This window comes from Cotesia typhae, unplaced genomic scaffold (assembly GCF_013202065.1).
Source record: "Cotesia typhae breed Kobodo isofemale line unplaced genomic scaffold, CoteBio_Ctyphae scaffold_13, whole genome shotgun sequence".
NCBI classification, from domain to species: Eukaryota; Metazoa; Arthropoda; class Insecta; order Hymenoptera; family Braconidae; genus Cotesia; species Cotesia typhae.
The window spans coordinates 4,585,218-4,599,253 of record NW_027423774.1 but is presented as its reverse complement, the minus strand read 5'-3'; the positions used below and the strand labels follow the sequence as shown (position 1 = coordinate 4,599,253).

The following is a 14,036-nucleotide window of genomic DNA, read 5'->3' as shown; positions in this document are numbered from 1 at the left end:
AATTACAATAAAAAAAATGCTTCTAAAAATTTTCGTCAACTTCTAATAATTTTTTTCGTCATAGAAAATTACAAACAAAAAAGAATTAAATTGGTTCAAGTATTTTTCTTCAAAGTATAAATTTGGCTTAAAAATATTTACATTTTTCTCAATTAAAAAAAAAAAAACATTACACTTGAATGTATAAATTTTAACTTTTGACTCAATTGGAAGGAGGTCTGAAAAAACTCTAAATATCTTCATTTTCGGACAGAGAATTTTACTTTAAAATGAGGTGCATTATATTTTACCTAAGTATTTTATTTTCTTGGTTTAAACCCCTAATTGCCTACATATAATACCAACTTTTTAAATTTTTTAATTATTAACCAGTAAATGTCTGCAATACTACATAAAATCCTAATTACAAAATTAAATACATTTTTTTATTAATAACAATTTTTGCTGACAAATTTTAGAGATTAAATGTGATTAAAATTACACACTATATTATTATTATTATAAATTCTTAATGATTGATTTATTTATTTATATTAATTATAGATTTACTAAAAATCCTAATCTTATTGCTAATAACAATGTTTTGAAGCAATTACATCCTAGGAGACTCAGCGTTCAGTGTTTAGATGTGTATTATATCTGCGGTGAAAACCGGACAATGTAACTGATCGACATCAAGGGACACATCACAGCCAGATGTTTCGGAGCACGCCCTCACTTTCATCATTCTTTTTCATAAACTTGTCACTCATCCACCTCCTATATTTACATATTACATCCATCCTTACATCTAAACATTACACTATCATAATATCTACAATTTATAGTCAGTATAATTAATTATAATTACCAAAAGTACTCATAAATAATTAATAAATAACACAACCTAATTTACGGAGTAAAAAAAAAATTAATTCGATTATTTATTAAAAAAATACGAAGAATTTTTAAGTCGAGAAAAAAATTTTTAATTAAATTTTCTTGATTTAAGCAGAAAAATTCATGAAATAAAAATTTTTTTTGACAAGAAAATTCTCCAAAATAATTTTCTTAATTCACAAATTTTTATCTTGAATCAAATTAATTTTTTTTTTAGTGCAAAAATTAAATTTTAACTAATAAATTTATTTACTCAAAATAAATTTTTAATTTTTTTCAAATAAATGTTTATATTAAAAAAATTTTAACAGCCAAAAATAAAGTAAGATTCGGATTTCTGATACGCGGTGATAAAATAAACGTAATTTTTTATAAGATGAAGATGAGTAAGTGAATACACACAATAAAACAAGATATTAATTTTGTAGATACTATCTAATTGTTTATTCGAGCATATAAATAATAATCCAAAGACACAAAATATATTTATATACATTTATGCTTCATAGTGTAATTTATTTCGAGCTCTCGGCCGTAAATTTGATTTAGGAATTTTTAAAGACATTTATAACGGACGAAGACGAACTATATCTATGGTTATGATACACATTCTTTATTTTTTATTTTTTTATATTAATATATTAATATATATATATATATATATATATATATATATATATATATATATATATATATATATATACATATATATATATATATATATATATGGTGTGTTGTGATTTGTGATGTATAATAGAGCAAGAACAAAGCTTTTCTCGGGTAGTATTATATACACGATCATTATTATAAATCTCATGCGTTTATTTTTGGTATATAATAAATTAGTAAAAGACGTTCATCAATTCTATGATGTGAAACCTATAGAATGCTTAAGAGTCTAAAACATCATCCGTCCATCAAAATCAAATCGTTTTGTATATACATGAACCTCCGATAGTGATGGATGATTTTTTCTTTCCTAATTCACCTTCTAGCATCCAATTGGTTTCGTTGGTGCTTCAGTTGTTATTATTGTTATTTATTGTTGTCAGCTACGGATATTTCTAAATGAGAAAAATTAATAATCAATTCATTTAAATTAATGGTTTCTTTTTTTTTTATAAAATTATTAATTAAGACGTGAAATTTTTTAATCGATTCTCTTTTAAATAAATTTTTTTTAATCAAAAAATTAAATTAATTAATTCAGTCACTTGATAATAAATAAATTAAATAGACATTTGGTCGAAATATAAAATACATTTAATTTAATAAAAAAATATTTTGTGTTAATTTTTTTAAGTAAATTTTCTTTAAAATTAGCAAAAAAATGGGCTATATTTTGGCCATATTTATTATAATTAGACGGCTTGTGGTAAATTTTAATCTTAAAAAATATTTTAAAACTTATCAGAATTATTTATTTACACGGAGGATAAATTTTAGTACAAACAAGTGTCCTACGATTTACCACAGGATGGGAGATAGTATAGAGAGTTCAATAGATAGAGATATCGAAGTGTGGCAAATGGAACTACACTTGTTATTTTCACTGCAGTTTATTTTTTGTATAAAATATCAATATACATTACGTAGACTGGTAAAAAAATTATCTTGGTTCAAGATTTTAGCTCTTGAGTCAAGTTAATTTTTTTATCAGTGTGTAAAACACATTACGTATAATATAGACATATATATTCTGGTTCGTTCTAGTATAAATTCATATATAATTTTCTGATCAAATTTAGTGTCAAAAATTTCCGACAGATGTCGCATGGTCGCTAAATCATCTCCTAACTAAAGAGTTAATTTTTCTTAGACAAGTACTGGATTAAAAATAATTTTTTTTCCCCTTATAAAAAACTTATCTTTACTTTTATCAACTACTTGACCAATTTTCTAAATTTTACACAATAATTGACGTAGAGATTTTTTATAAAATATAAAAAATTAAAAATTACTACAATAATCTCATTTATATCTTGATGTGGCCATGTAGACCATATCAGAAAATTTTTTCACCTTCACATTTCTCTTATTACCTTACTACAAGTATTTAATTTTGTTTTTGTTAACAACAAAAATAATTATCAATCATTAATGTTTTAAAAAAAAATATTTTTAACTGATGATTAGCGTAAAAATGTATCAATAATTTTTTTTCTATTAAAAAATTCTCATTTTAAAGCGCCTTTATTATTTAACTTTCCAATAAAAATATTTTTTTAATTGTTCCCAAATAAAACTCGCCATAAACCTCGGAAACAACAATAGAAATAAGACACACGAATTATTCAGTCGGCCGACTCCGTTATTGTTTTACCCACATCGATAAATGAGCGAATCAAACATTGGTTCATGTATACATTATTATCACGATTGCAATCATTATTATTATTGTTACTATTATCATTATCAAGCTCAGTGGTGCGTGTGTGTGTGCCACGAGTGTATAATGTACAGTGTATCGATTGCTCCGCCCCCTGCTGCGTAGTCATGACGACACACCCTGTCCTATCTAACCCCTGTACAATGTAGACTATACACTAGTCTAACCTCCAACTTGGACGTGTCCTTCGTCCTTTTTGCTCATCCTTTCCCAGTACATGTATTAGTATCTACTCTATGTACTTTCTGCACTAGCTCACGTCAACTTACCGAAAGGAACTCCCATTAAAATAAAAAATACACACTCGACTGCCGAAGTAAATTTTTTGAAATAAATAATGAAAGTAAAAAATAAAAACTCATCGTAAAATAAAAAGCAGGCCCTTAATTTTTTTTTTTCTAAATTAAAAAAACTTCTTTACAAATAAAAATCAATTAAATAATTCATTGTGTGCAAAAGTCAGAAAGGTTAATGCATTGTCATATTTTCAGGAAAATTTTATTATATTTTTTTCTTAAGTTAAAGCCATTTGATTCGTTTTGGTATCAAAGAATAATAATATCATTCAAGATCACGCAACCCGAGAATAATAAAGAATAAAGAGCGGGATGAAATACCGTGGCTGCATGGGTTTTTATTTGATGCAGGACCTTAACCTACTCAAATGATTTTTATTTTAAACGGTACTCATCCACGCCCCAGGAATAATGCCCGGTACAAGGTGCGAAAAGGCACTTTGCCATCCTCGCCTCGATTTAAAATGTCACTATGAAAACGTGTATATAACACGCCTCACACATTCTCTACGGCTTATTTCGCCTACGCTATACTCTAACACGTCAAATACTCACTCGAGTATTATATTATATTATTATACACGTATATATAACACAATTCAACATCAACAACAACAATAACAATAACAGACACAGATTCAGATATATATATATATATATATATATATATATATATATATATATATATATATATATATATATAGAATGATAAAGGAAAAAACACCGTGGAAAACTTCAGCGGGACAATGAAAAAAAAATTGTGAGTGTATCATTCGGTCGTTTACGTTATGAACCTCTTTGGTATATATATATTTATATGTATAAAAGATTTATGGTACGTGGTCGTTCATCTTTTCCGTTACGGTCTATCGTCATGTGTTTCATCGCTTTTGTATTTATATTTAACAATCTTTTTCCGATTACTATTTATTATCGGTTATTGCGGGATTAGAAAATCCGTAATTAGATCAAAATTGATACGCAGGAAAGTAATTGTCAATTTTCCGGCCGAAATTTTTGCTTAAATTCTAACGAGACCTTTTTTGAAAAGCCAAAAAAATTAATGGGATTGAAAAGAAAAATTTTGAATAAAAATTCCTTTTAGTTGAAAATTTTTAAGAAATTTTTAGCTGTAGAAGAATTTTTTGGTTGAATTTTAAATTAAAAAAGTATTAAAATAATTTCATAAGTTTAATAATTAAATTTTTTATTTTCTATAAGAATTTTCATAGAAGTTTTGAAATTAAAATTTTCTGGATCATTTTTGTCAAAGTTGTCAAGAATTTTAAAACAAATACTTATCTACAATATTAGTTAAAAAATTAGTCAATTAATTTCTTTTATAATTACCGTCGAACTGTAAAAAAATTTCATGGCAATTACAAGGCGTGAGAACGAGGATCAAAAATCTAGATGATGAATTATCAAAAGTACACTTAATAAATTTTTTTCACACCAGGATAATTTTTGCTTAAAAAAATTTAAAAAGTCATAAATAATTACCTGAAAAAAAAAAAAAAAGTTTTTCGACGAGAAAATTGATTAATTGTGTTTTCTCATTGGAATTCAATTTTTCATTTCGTGGGAATCCGGTGAACAACGAAAAGTCATTAAGAGCACAATAATATTTTCAAGTATCGAAAAAATACAATAGTAATAAAGTAAGTAAAATTTCCGAGAAAAAAAGTACAATAATTCAGCCGGGATTTTGACATTGTAAAGTTTTTTTAAAATCTCATATAAATATATATATACACAATAGCGCGAACACCTGTCCAGGTAGGCGTAGTCCGAAATGAACGATCCACTTCTCAGAATGGGCCCATGAAAGCGGCTCCAGCTTGTCTACTAGGATCAGGATCATTCGGATCCTCAATCCTCATATAGTCCTTAGTCCTCTTTGCGAGCTTTTAATGAGTTTTTTTGACAATGCATTCCAATCCGATCTTTTTTAGCTCGCTTTATTAATATTTTATTTATTTTACTACTTTGAAAAAAATAATTTCTTCTGAAAATTTTCAGTTTTGAGAGTAAATTTTTTTTTAATTGTCCGTTACTGCGTTTTGAGATGTTCAACTGCAGCTTGAAAGTTAAAATCGTGTAGGCTCTAAACAGTATGAATTTTAGAACAGGCCGCTTTATTGATACACATATTTAACAGATTCGCAACACACCCAAAGAAATGAAGGCCCAGAGAAACAGAATTGCGAATGAAAATGTGTGTGCGAAACAGCAAACACCTGCAAAGATCTCACTCGAGTGACGGATGACCACATCGCATTTCGCGGCTACATATCTCCCCAATTTCTCGCTGTATAATTCCCGTAAAGTCGTTTCAGGGTCCTGATGGGGGTCCAATGGGCTCTTTTTGCTCAAACATTTTTTTACACAGCCGTTCTGTGCATATTATTAATGTGTCCATCGAAAAAGTCCTAATGCGATAATTTCAAGGAAAATTACGTCCAAAAATCCAATGATTTTTTTTTTATTTTATTCTTGTCTTATTTTATAGTTTTTATTATTCTAAATATGTATCGTTGTAATTGTTTATTTTTTGCCACGAGAATTGTCTTAGTGTGTGGGTTCTTCGGACGATTAACTAAGGCGGGAGAAGTCGATTATGATACTCCCGGGTCAACAAGGCGATTTGATACTTTGTCAAGTTTATGTCTGTATAAAACAAGAGAGAGACGGCTAGAGGAAATAAAGAGGAAATTATTGCTAAACCACCCTCAACCGAGCTCATAACTAGGCTCGTGGGGCTGCTTCTGACACGTTCATCCCCTATATTTCTCTATGCCCCATATAACCCACGTGGACCTTAACAAATACTCTCTCTATCGCTATCAAATCTCTCTGGCTTTTAATTTTGTCACTTAACTGAATAATTATTGTTGTGAGTTATAATCAATAACATTTAGACGGCTCATGCAGGAATGATATATTTACTTTGAAAGTGGTATGAATATTTATCGTAAATTTTTTTTTCTTTTTTCATTGTGCTTTAACTTAATAACGCAAAAAAATATTTTTAAAGTGAATTTTTTAAATTCGTCATATTTTTTAAATACCCGCCAAAAAAATTTTTGATATTGCTAAATATTCTTCTACATACTAAAAAAAAAAAAAAAAAAAAAAAAAAAAAAAAAAATTATTATTTTGAAAAATTGAGCCCGTAATTTTAATTCTATATTTTTTTTGTCTTATTATCTAAAATAAAAATTAAATTACTTATAGCAATGTTAATACATTAAAAAATTGGCCTACTATTCATATATTTATTTCCAATTTAAAAAAAAAAAATTTTAACACTAAAAATTAATAAAATGGTTTTTTGAATTTTTCTAAACAATATTTTTTTGTTACAGAAATTTTAAAACAAATTTACCCCAAATAAAAACAAAACTTTTTAAAATATATTTCACTTTTAAAAAAATTTTTTATTATTTCAATCTCAGGGTATCGAGTTCTGAAAGCATTACCATAAATAATGGAAGCAATCACTGGTCGGAGGGACAAAGAATAAAGAATCATCCCCAGAATGATACCCTCGAAGCTAAATCATAATCGTCCGTCTAGAATTGATCGTCTAATATCGCCTCGGTATATTATCTCTTTCTATTCCGTGGATAGTAATTTCGAGTATCTTGATCTTTATCACGTTCATTTTTCTGTCAACACAATAATTCAAGCCCTCAGTATTTTTTACACTCGCAATAATCGTGTGTAAAGAGCACACATAGATAACTAGTGGATGATATAATATACAATATAAAGAGTAGACTAGTGGGAACTCTATGCTTATGTTCCATGCTTGGTGAACTCTCTATGGGGATTCACTGATTTCCGGATGTTGGCATAGACCCGAATCACCGGAGGGTGTGAGATTCATACTGTACATATTATATATATCAAATACTAGATATCATTTTTTATTTGTCTATAAATAAAATATAAATGTTAACGCAATAACTTCTTGGCTTGAAGAAAGTAGTTAATTTTTTTTCATTACTCATGTGGAATCAATAATTTCATTTTCCATAATAAAATTGATTAAAATAAAATACAAAAAATACTGATTTAATTGATGGATTTTTCTTGAGAAAATTATCTTGATCTTATTAAATTCTACTTGACTTTAGAATTTTTCGTATGGATTAAGAACAATTAAACTTTTAAAAATAATTTTTTTGATTCAAGAATTTTTCTCTCGAATCAAGTAAATTTTTTTTTCAATGTAAATATAATTCTTACCAAGCAAAAAGATATTATTGCCGTAAAAAATAATAACAAACATATAAATATTAAATATATCCAATAATGTTGTTATCATGATCCGAAAAATTGACGTAAATTGAAAACAAAAAAAAACATCCCCACTGTAGTGTAAAATTTTTTTTTAACATCTGAATCAACGTGTGCAAACGCTCGAAACCACGCCGCGGTTTATTTATCCTAGTACACGCTTCTCAAATTGATACCACCAATACCTCAGCTCTACCCATCTGCGCAATATCAATTAGTTTTCTCCTCCAAAACATTAATACATTTTTAGTTCGCTGCTAATAGAGCTCTACTGAAACCCTAAAATATTCATTTGATTTTAAAATCGAGCTATATAATAACAATTTAAATAAGTTTCATAAAAAGACTAACCTCGTTATCTAAAAATACACTGGACTATTTGATTTTAAATGAACGATAAAAAAACAATGTTCTATTTAGAGATTAAATATTTATATTTATCTAGCGATAGTTATCGTCCGTCGTCACGTCAATGATAATTAATTGACGCTACGGTACCAGATGTAATGATGATGCTCTACTTCGTTATATCAATTATCAATTAGTAAATATTGTCTCTATTAATTTACTTTTCATTCTTATAACTATAATTTTTATCATTATATCATTTTTAATGTCAAGAAAGATGTTTACGATTATGATAAAAAAAATTCATTTATGGAAAAATTCCTAAATTTTTATGGCCTTGATCTTGATATGAAGTTATATATAAGGACAAGTATGTGATAATTTTTCAGTTAGTTTTAGTTTTTTTTTCTTTAAGAGAAAGTTTTTAATTGGGAATTTATTGAGAATGAAATTAAATGTGGAAATGATTGTCAGTGTGTTTTTATTTATTTTTATTGCAATTAATTCACAAGTAAGAAAATAACTTTTTTTTTTTTCGTAATAAAATTAATAAAAAATCATTTTTTATTTTTTATTTAAGAACAAATTATTACTAAAAAAATTGTTTTATGAAAATTTATTTTTTTTAAATAAAATTTTTTTTATAAAAATTTGTTTGTTGATTTATTACAATTAATTATTGAAGTTAAGATTTTTAGTTTTGCACGACTCATGATGCGAAGCATCAGAGTGCTTTACGATCAAAAAATTTTTTTCGTCTCATTTCAGCAACTATTTTGATTATTATAGCCATTTTAGTTCGCGGAATCAAGATATTTTGTACACTATTGTCAAGATTATTCAATGAAAAATAATACCATACTTTTTAAAAATTGATTTAGTGTAATAGAAACTGAAAAAAAAAATCAAAAGAGCTCAAAAATTTTCCTGTACGTCCAAAAAATCCATCGATTGAGTTAATTAATTTTTTTTTAAAGAATTGTAGGTCACCAAATGCGAATAGCTAGGTAATTTAGTGTCGTTTATTGACAATTAATAAAATAAAACAAAAATCAGAAGATTGTATATCTATATATGTATATTGTGTACATTTATCCCACTAGAAGCACTTGCGCATTATCGTGCTATTTTAGCTGTTTTATATATTTTTGTTCTCATTGTTTTCCAAACTTTTTTAATGATATTTTTAAATTTTATAACACATTGTGATTATATCTTACAATTCAGGTATTAGGAGATGACTTTTCGAAGAACTGGACATCAAAAATTGATTTTGCAAAAGTAAATGCCCTAAGAATTGTTAAATCCGACAACCCACTGCCTCCAGGTTATCTCAAGATGGTTGTGAAGAAAATTTACGAAAGAGAAGAGCTAGAACGTAAAAAAGTAAGTTAAAAGAAACATTGTTTGATCTATAAATTGATTTAAAACAATTTTTTATCACATAAATATGAGGGAGACAAAATCTCCGTTATTCTACTGATGATAAAGATAAAGGAATTTTTTTTTGTACAATAATAAAATTTTGTTTAACAGCTAGCAAATTCAAGTGGATCTTCGCAAAAAACCAAACTGTTCGATGACCCAAAATTTAAAAGATTCGCATGCGACTACTATTTCACTCTAAAAAATGTAAGAATTTACTCATCAAAATTATTGATCAAAAATTTAAATTTAAATAACTTTCATCATGAATTTATTTCTTTCAGTCACACCATTTGTCCCGAATTAAAAAGATTAAGATTTGCAATAATTTAATCGATAGACTAATGAAGATGGTCTCGAAAAGATTGTTATACCATTCATCAGGTAAGCCGTCTTTAATGATGGATTCATCTGGAGGAAATTCATCAATAGTTTCAACTACAAGTGCTCCCCGACCCAGTTCGACATCTTCAATAATTACTTCAACGGAATCTTCGGCAACTTCGATATCCAAACCGAACGAAGTAATTACATCGACAACACTGTCGTCAGAAAACCCATCACAGATGCAAATGGTGAATAACACAGAATTAGTTTCACCGAGTTCTGTGAAAACTATGATGAAAAATGATTCATCGACTGCAACAAGTCCACCAGATATGAAAGATTTCGATGCTGAGAAGATATCAAATGATTCAAATCATTCAATCATTAATGCAATGAATGAAGTTAAAACATCTCATCCAGGAGCAACGATTAAAAACATAACCGACGTTTCAACATCATCAAGCATGGAAACTTCTCCACCAATTGCAGAATTAACACCAAAACCCTCAGATCATGATTTGAATAATACTGATATGAGTAATTCAGCTATCCAGGTACCCAATGATACGAAAAATATAACATCTGATACGTCTGGAACATTTGAATCTTCAATACAAACTGTCATAAGGAACTTTTTTCTCTTTACGCCCACTTTGAACAAAATCAACTTAACTGATTCGATGTCACCACCAAAAGCATCTTCAATAAATGATACAATGATCAATAACCCAGATAAAGTCACACAACCAAATCCAGTAGCAGCAATTGATAACACAACCGACGTTTCAACATCATCAAGCATGGAAACTTCTCCACCAATTGCAGAATTAACACCAAAACCTACAGACAATGATTCAATGACTACTTTCATGAGAAATCCAGCTGACTTAGTACCTGATGATTCAAATAATATAACATCCTATACGCCTATTACATCTAAATCCCCAATTGATATCATTAAAATGCTCAATATGAACAATATTAATTTCACTGTTTCAATGACGACAGCAAGCTTTCCTATAAATGGTACAATGATCAATGAACCGAATAAAATCATGCCGTTGAATTTGACAGCAAAAATGATAGTAAACGGCACTAACACGACATCTCCTATCATCCTTCCACAGTTCAACCGAAGAGATGGATTCGAGGATACTTCTGATATAGTATCTTCAACACAATTTCCGATTGATATCCTAATGATGAATAATTCCCACATATTGACACCTCTTGATTCCACAAAAACAGATCCTTCTACTGTTCTTTCTACAAACAATCAAACGGAAAATACGACTTCTGTCTCACCACCTACAATTACTAATTCAGAAAATTCTACAACTTCGAAACCATTAGACTCTTTGACAACTGATGATCTGATGTCAAATAAGAAACAAAACTCAGCAACTTCTGATACAATTCCTGCTGACTCTTCAATCGAAACTTCAACAATGTCATCCAGTCATCTTGCAGCTCATGATTCTGAATCTCAAGGAACGGAACCATCCAATATCCCAATCACTACCGACTCTACTGTGTCATCATCTGATACTTCAGCGAAGGATCCTCCTTTTGCTACTACAGCAACAGATGCGGCTAACGAGACTAGTTTTGATGACTTAACTCCACCTCCGCTATCAACAAACACATCTTTGAATTCTTCAAAATATCATTCACCAATCAATCAAACTTCAGATTTAAATCCTATGATTCCTGATATCCCGTCTTTCAATCATTCTTTAGAAGCTCCTTTAGTCCCAGGATCAGACACTAATCTCATGAATCAGACTACATCATCAAGTACTTCTGGACCACCTGTATCTGATAATCAGATTAAATCAACGACATTACCACCTCAGCCAATCAATTCAACAAACATTTTCTCAACTACTCAGGTCCCAATGATTCCCATAGTTATGACCATGGTTTCCTCAATGAATAATCATTCTAGCATTGATTCTTCCATAAGAAATGAATCCATGTCTGCTAATGAATCTTCCACGATGAATCCATCCGATTCAATTCCAATCATTCAAACATCAGATTCAAACAAAATGATTCCTAACGTACCATCGCCTCATCCTTCTTCGCCAGAATCTGATTCTAACGAAAAACCCACGACACTACCACCCCCACCATTTATTTCTGTCAATGTTACCTCAACTACTCAAATTCCAATAATTCCTATAGTTATGACCATGTCACCACATCCTATCAATGATTCTTCCATGGAAAATGAATCTAATGTCTCTAATCTTATCACCACAACTACTCCATCAAATTCTATTTCAATTGATGATGATTCTAGCCGTACAACTCCTAACGAACCATCCAAAAATCTTCCATCTAATCCTCAAAATACATCTTCAACACATTCCGATCCTTCGCAACCTCTTGCAGTAACTCCTGTACCACATGAAAGCGGAGCTACCCTTCCTTCTGCTGATTCTTTCGCAACTTCTTCATAAATGTCAACAATATCCTATTTGAAGATCCTTTGGGAGTTTACTCTCCAGAATCTTCCGAAGCATCATCCTCAGAAAATGAAGAGCCAGATTCTTAAGAAATTGTTTCTTCAGAATCTTCCAAAGTGTCATCTTCAGAAGATGTAGACCCAAACTCACCATTCCGTTCACAAGTAGTTGGTCTCATCCTCTAGCCACCCATTCTTTCATCAATTCATTAGTTTGTAATTTAAAATAATAAAAAAATGTAACTAAATAAAACATAATAAAGGTTGTTCTCGAACAAAACAAAAATGCATAATACATTATTTTTTTCCGCCAAAATTAATAACGTAATTACTGTATTCGTATAAATTTAAGTCTGATGTTCTTTGTATCTTTCAATGCTCATCTGAAATAGGTATGGAGAATCCACATATATCCTGGGGGACGCGAGTTTAATTGATGAGATCGTTAATACGTTCAATCGACTCATCCATCGAGTCTTTTTAATGTTTTGCTTCTCCACATCTCTCAGTCGATCGTCTATCCATCTCGCGATCCGCGACCACCCGATGCGTTTCCTGTGTTAATCCACGCTTCGTCTGCTTCTCTCTTTCTAACATTCATCGATATCTCCAAATGTATCTCTATCATTCTCTTTATTCTGTTGTTCCTGTATTCACATAAATATTCCTCGTTTCTTTCAATCAACATTGCTCCTTGCGATTTATCTTCTTTTTTTTTTTTTTTTTTTTTTTTTTCAATATTGCACTTACCATAACATCACTAATTACCAGTTACCATTGTCGATCACTAGTTTCCTTAAAACTTCCAACTCAATGAATTTTTTTTTTACAATTCTAAGATTATCTCAATCAAATTTATGCATGTATAAAAAATTTCTCAATTATAACAGGCAACGACATTAAAATTACGATTACTCAAATTGCAACAGTAGTGATACAAACGTCGGATGATTTATTTATTATTTAAAACGAGATTCGTTAACTATTAACAAATTTTATTCAAATGAAATATCCAAATTTAAAATCCAAATTTATATGAAAATAAATTTGTTCATATTAAATACATATTTTAAAATTACAAAAAAATTGAACGCGCTTTTGTCAAAATCTTTATTATCGACAATTTAATTAATCAATATTTTTTAAAAATTTACTCATTAATATTTAACCGTTGCCATGGTAGTCGCTTCCATAGTAACCGTTGCCATAGTAACTGCTACTATGGTAACAGTTGCCATGGTAACCGTTGCCAAAGAGGTTACCATAGCAACGAAAAGCGCAGCAATTAAAACGTCAAATCAACTTTTTGATAAAGGATAAATTTATTTAAAATTCCTTTATAAAAAATTTGATGTATGGCAACGGTTAAATATTAATGAATAAAATTAATAAAAATATTAATTAATTAAATTGTCGATAATAAACATTTAGACAGAAGCGCGTTCGACTTTCTAGTTAATTTAAATCAAACAAACAGTTTTCTCAATAAACTAATTTTTCCTTGTACGACTTAATAATTGACGAGCACATTTTCTATAAAATAAATAAAAAAACAAAAAAAAATATTTTCTATTACTACAAATAGCCCGATACAGCC

The 14,036-nt window shown here is 28.9% G+C and overlaps 1 protein-coding gene across 1 annotated transcript; it reads left to right on the top strand.

Moving 5' to 3' along the window:
- The first annotated feature begins 8,627 nt into the window (after positions 1–8,627).
- Positions 8,628–12,719, top strand: LOC141534415 (uncharacterized). The gene is made up of 4 exons (XM_074253758.1): positions 8,628–8,728; positions 9,445–9,603; positions 9,754–9,849; positions 9,927–12,719. Exons 1-4 carry the CDS (start codon positions 8,663–8,665, stop codon positions 12,432–12,434), a joined length of 2,829 nt encoding a protein of 942 aa, XP_074109859.1. The 5' UTR covers positions 8,628–8,662; the 3' UTR covers positions 12,435–12,719.
- Positions 12,720–14,036: the final 1,317 nt, after the last annotated feature.

Coding starts and splice junctions, on each gene's coding strand:
- LOC141534415 (XM_074253758.1), top strand. CDS start 8,663: ATGAAATTAAATGTGGAAATGATTGTCAGTGTGTTTTTATTTATTTTT. Junction 8,729..9,444: donor TTATTGCAATTAATTCACAA/GTAAGAAAATAA, acceptor CTTACAATTCAG/GTATTAGGAGATGACTTTTC. Junction 9,850..9,926: donor ACTATTTCACTCTAAAAAAT/GTAAGAATTTAC, acceptor TATTTCTTTCAG/TCACACCATTTGTCCCGAAT.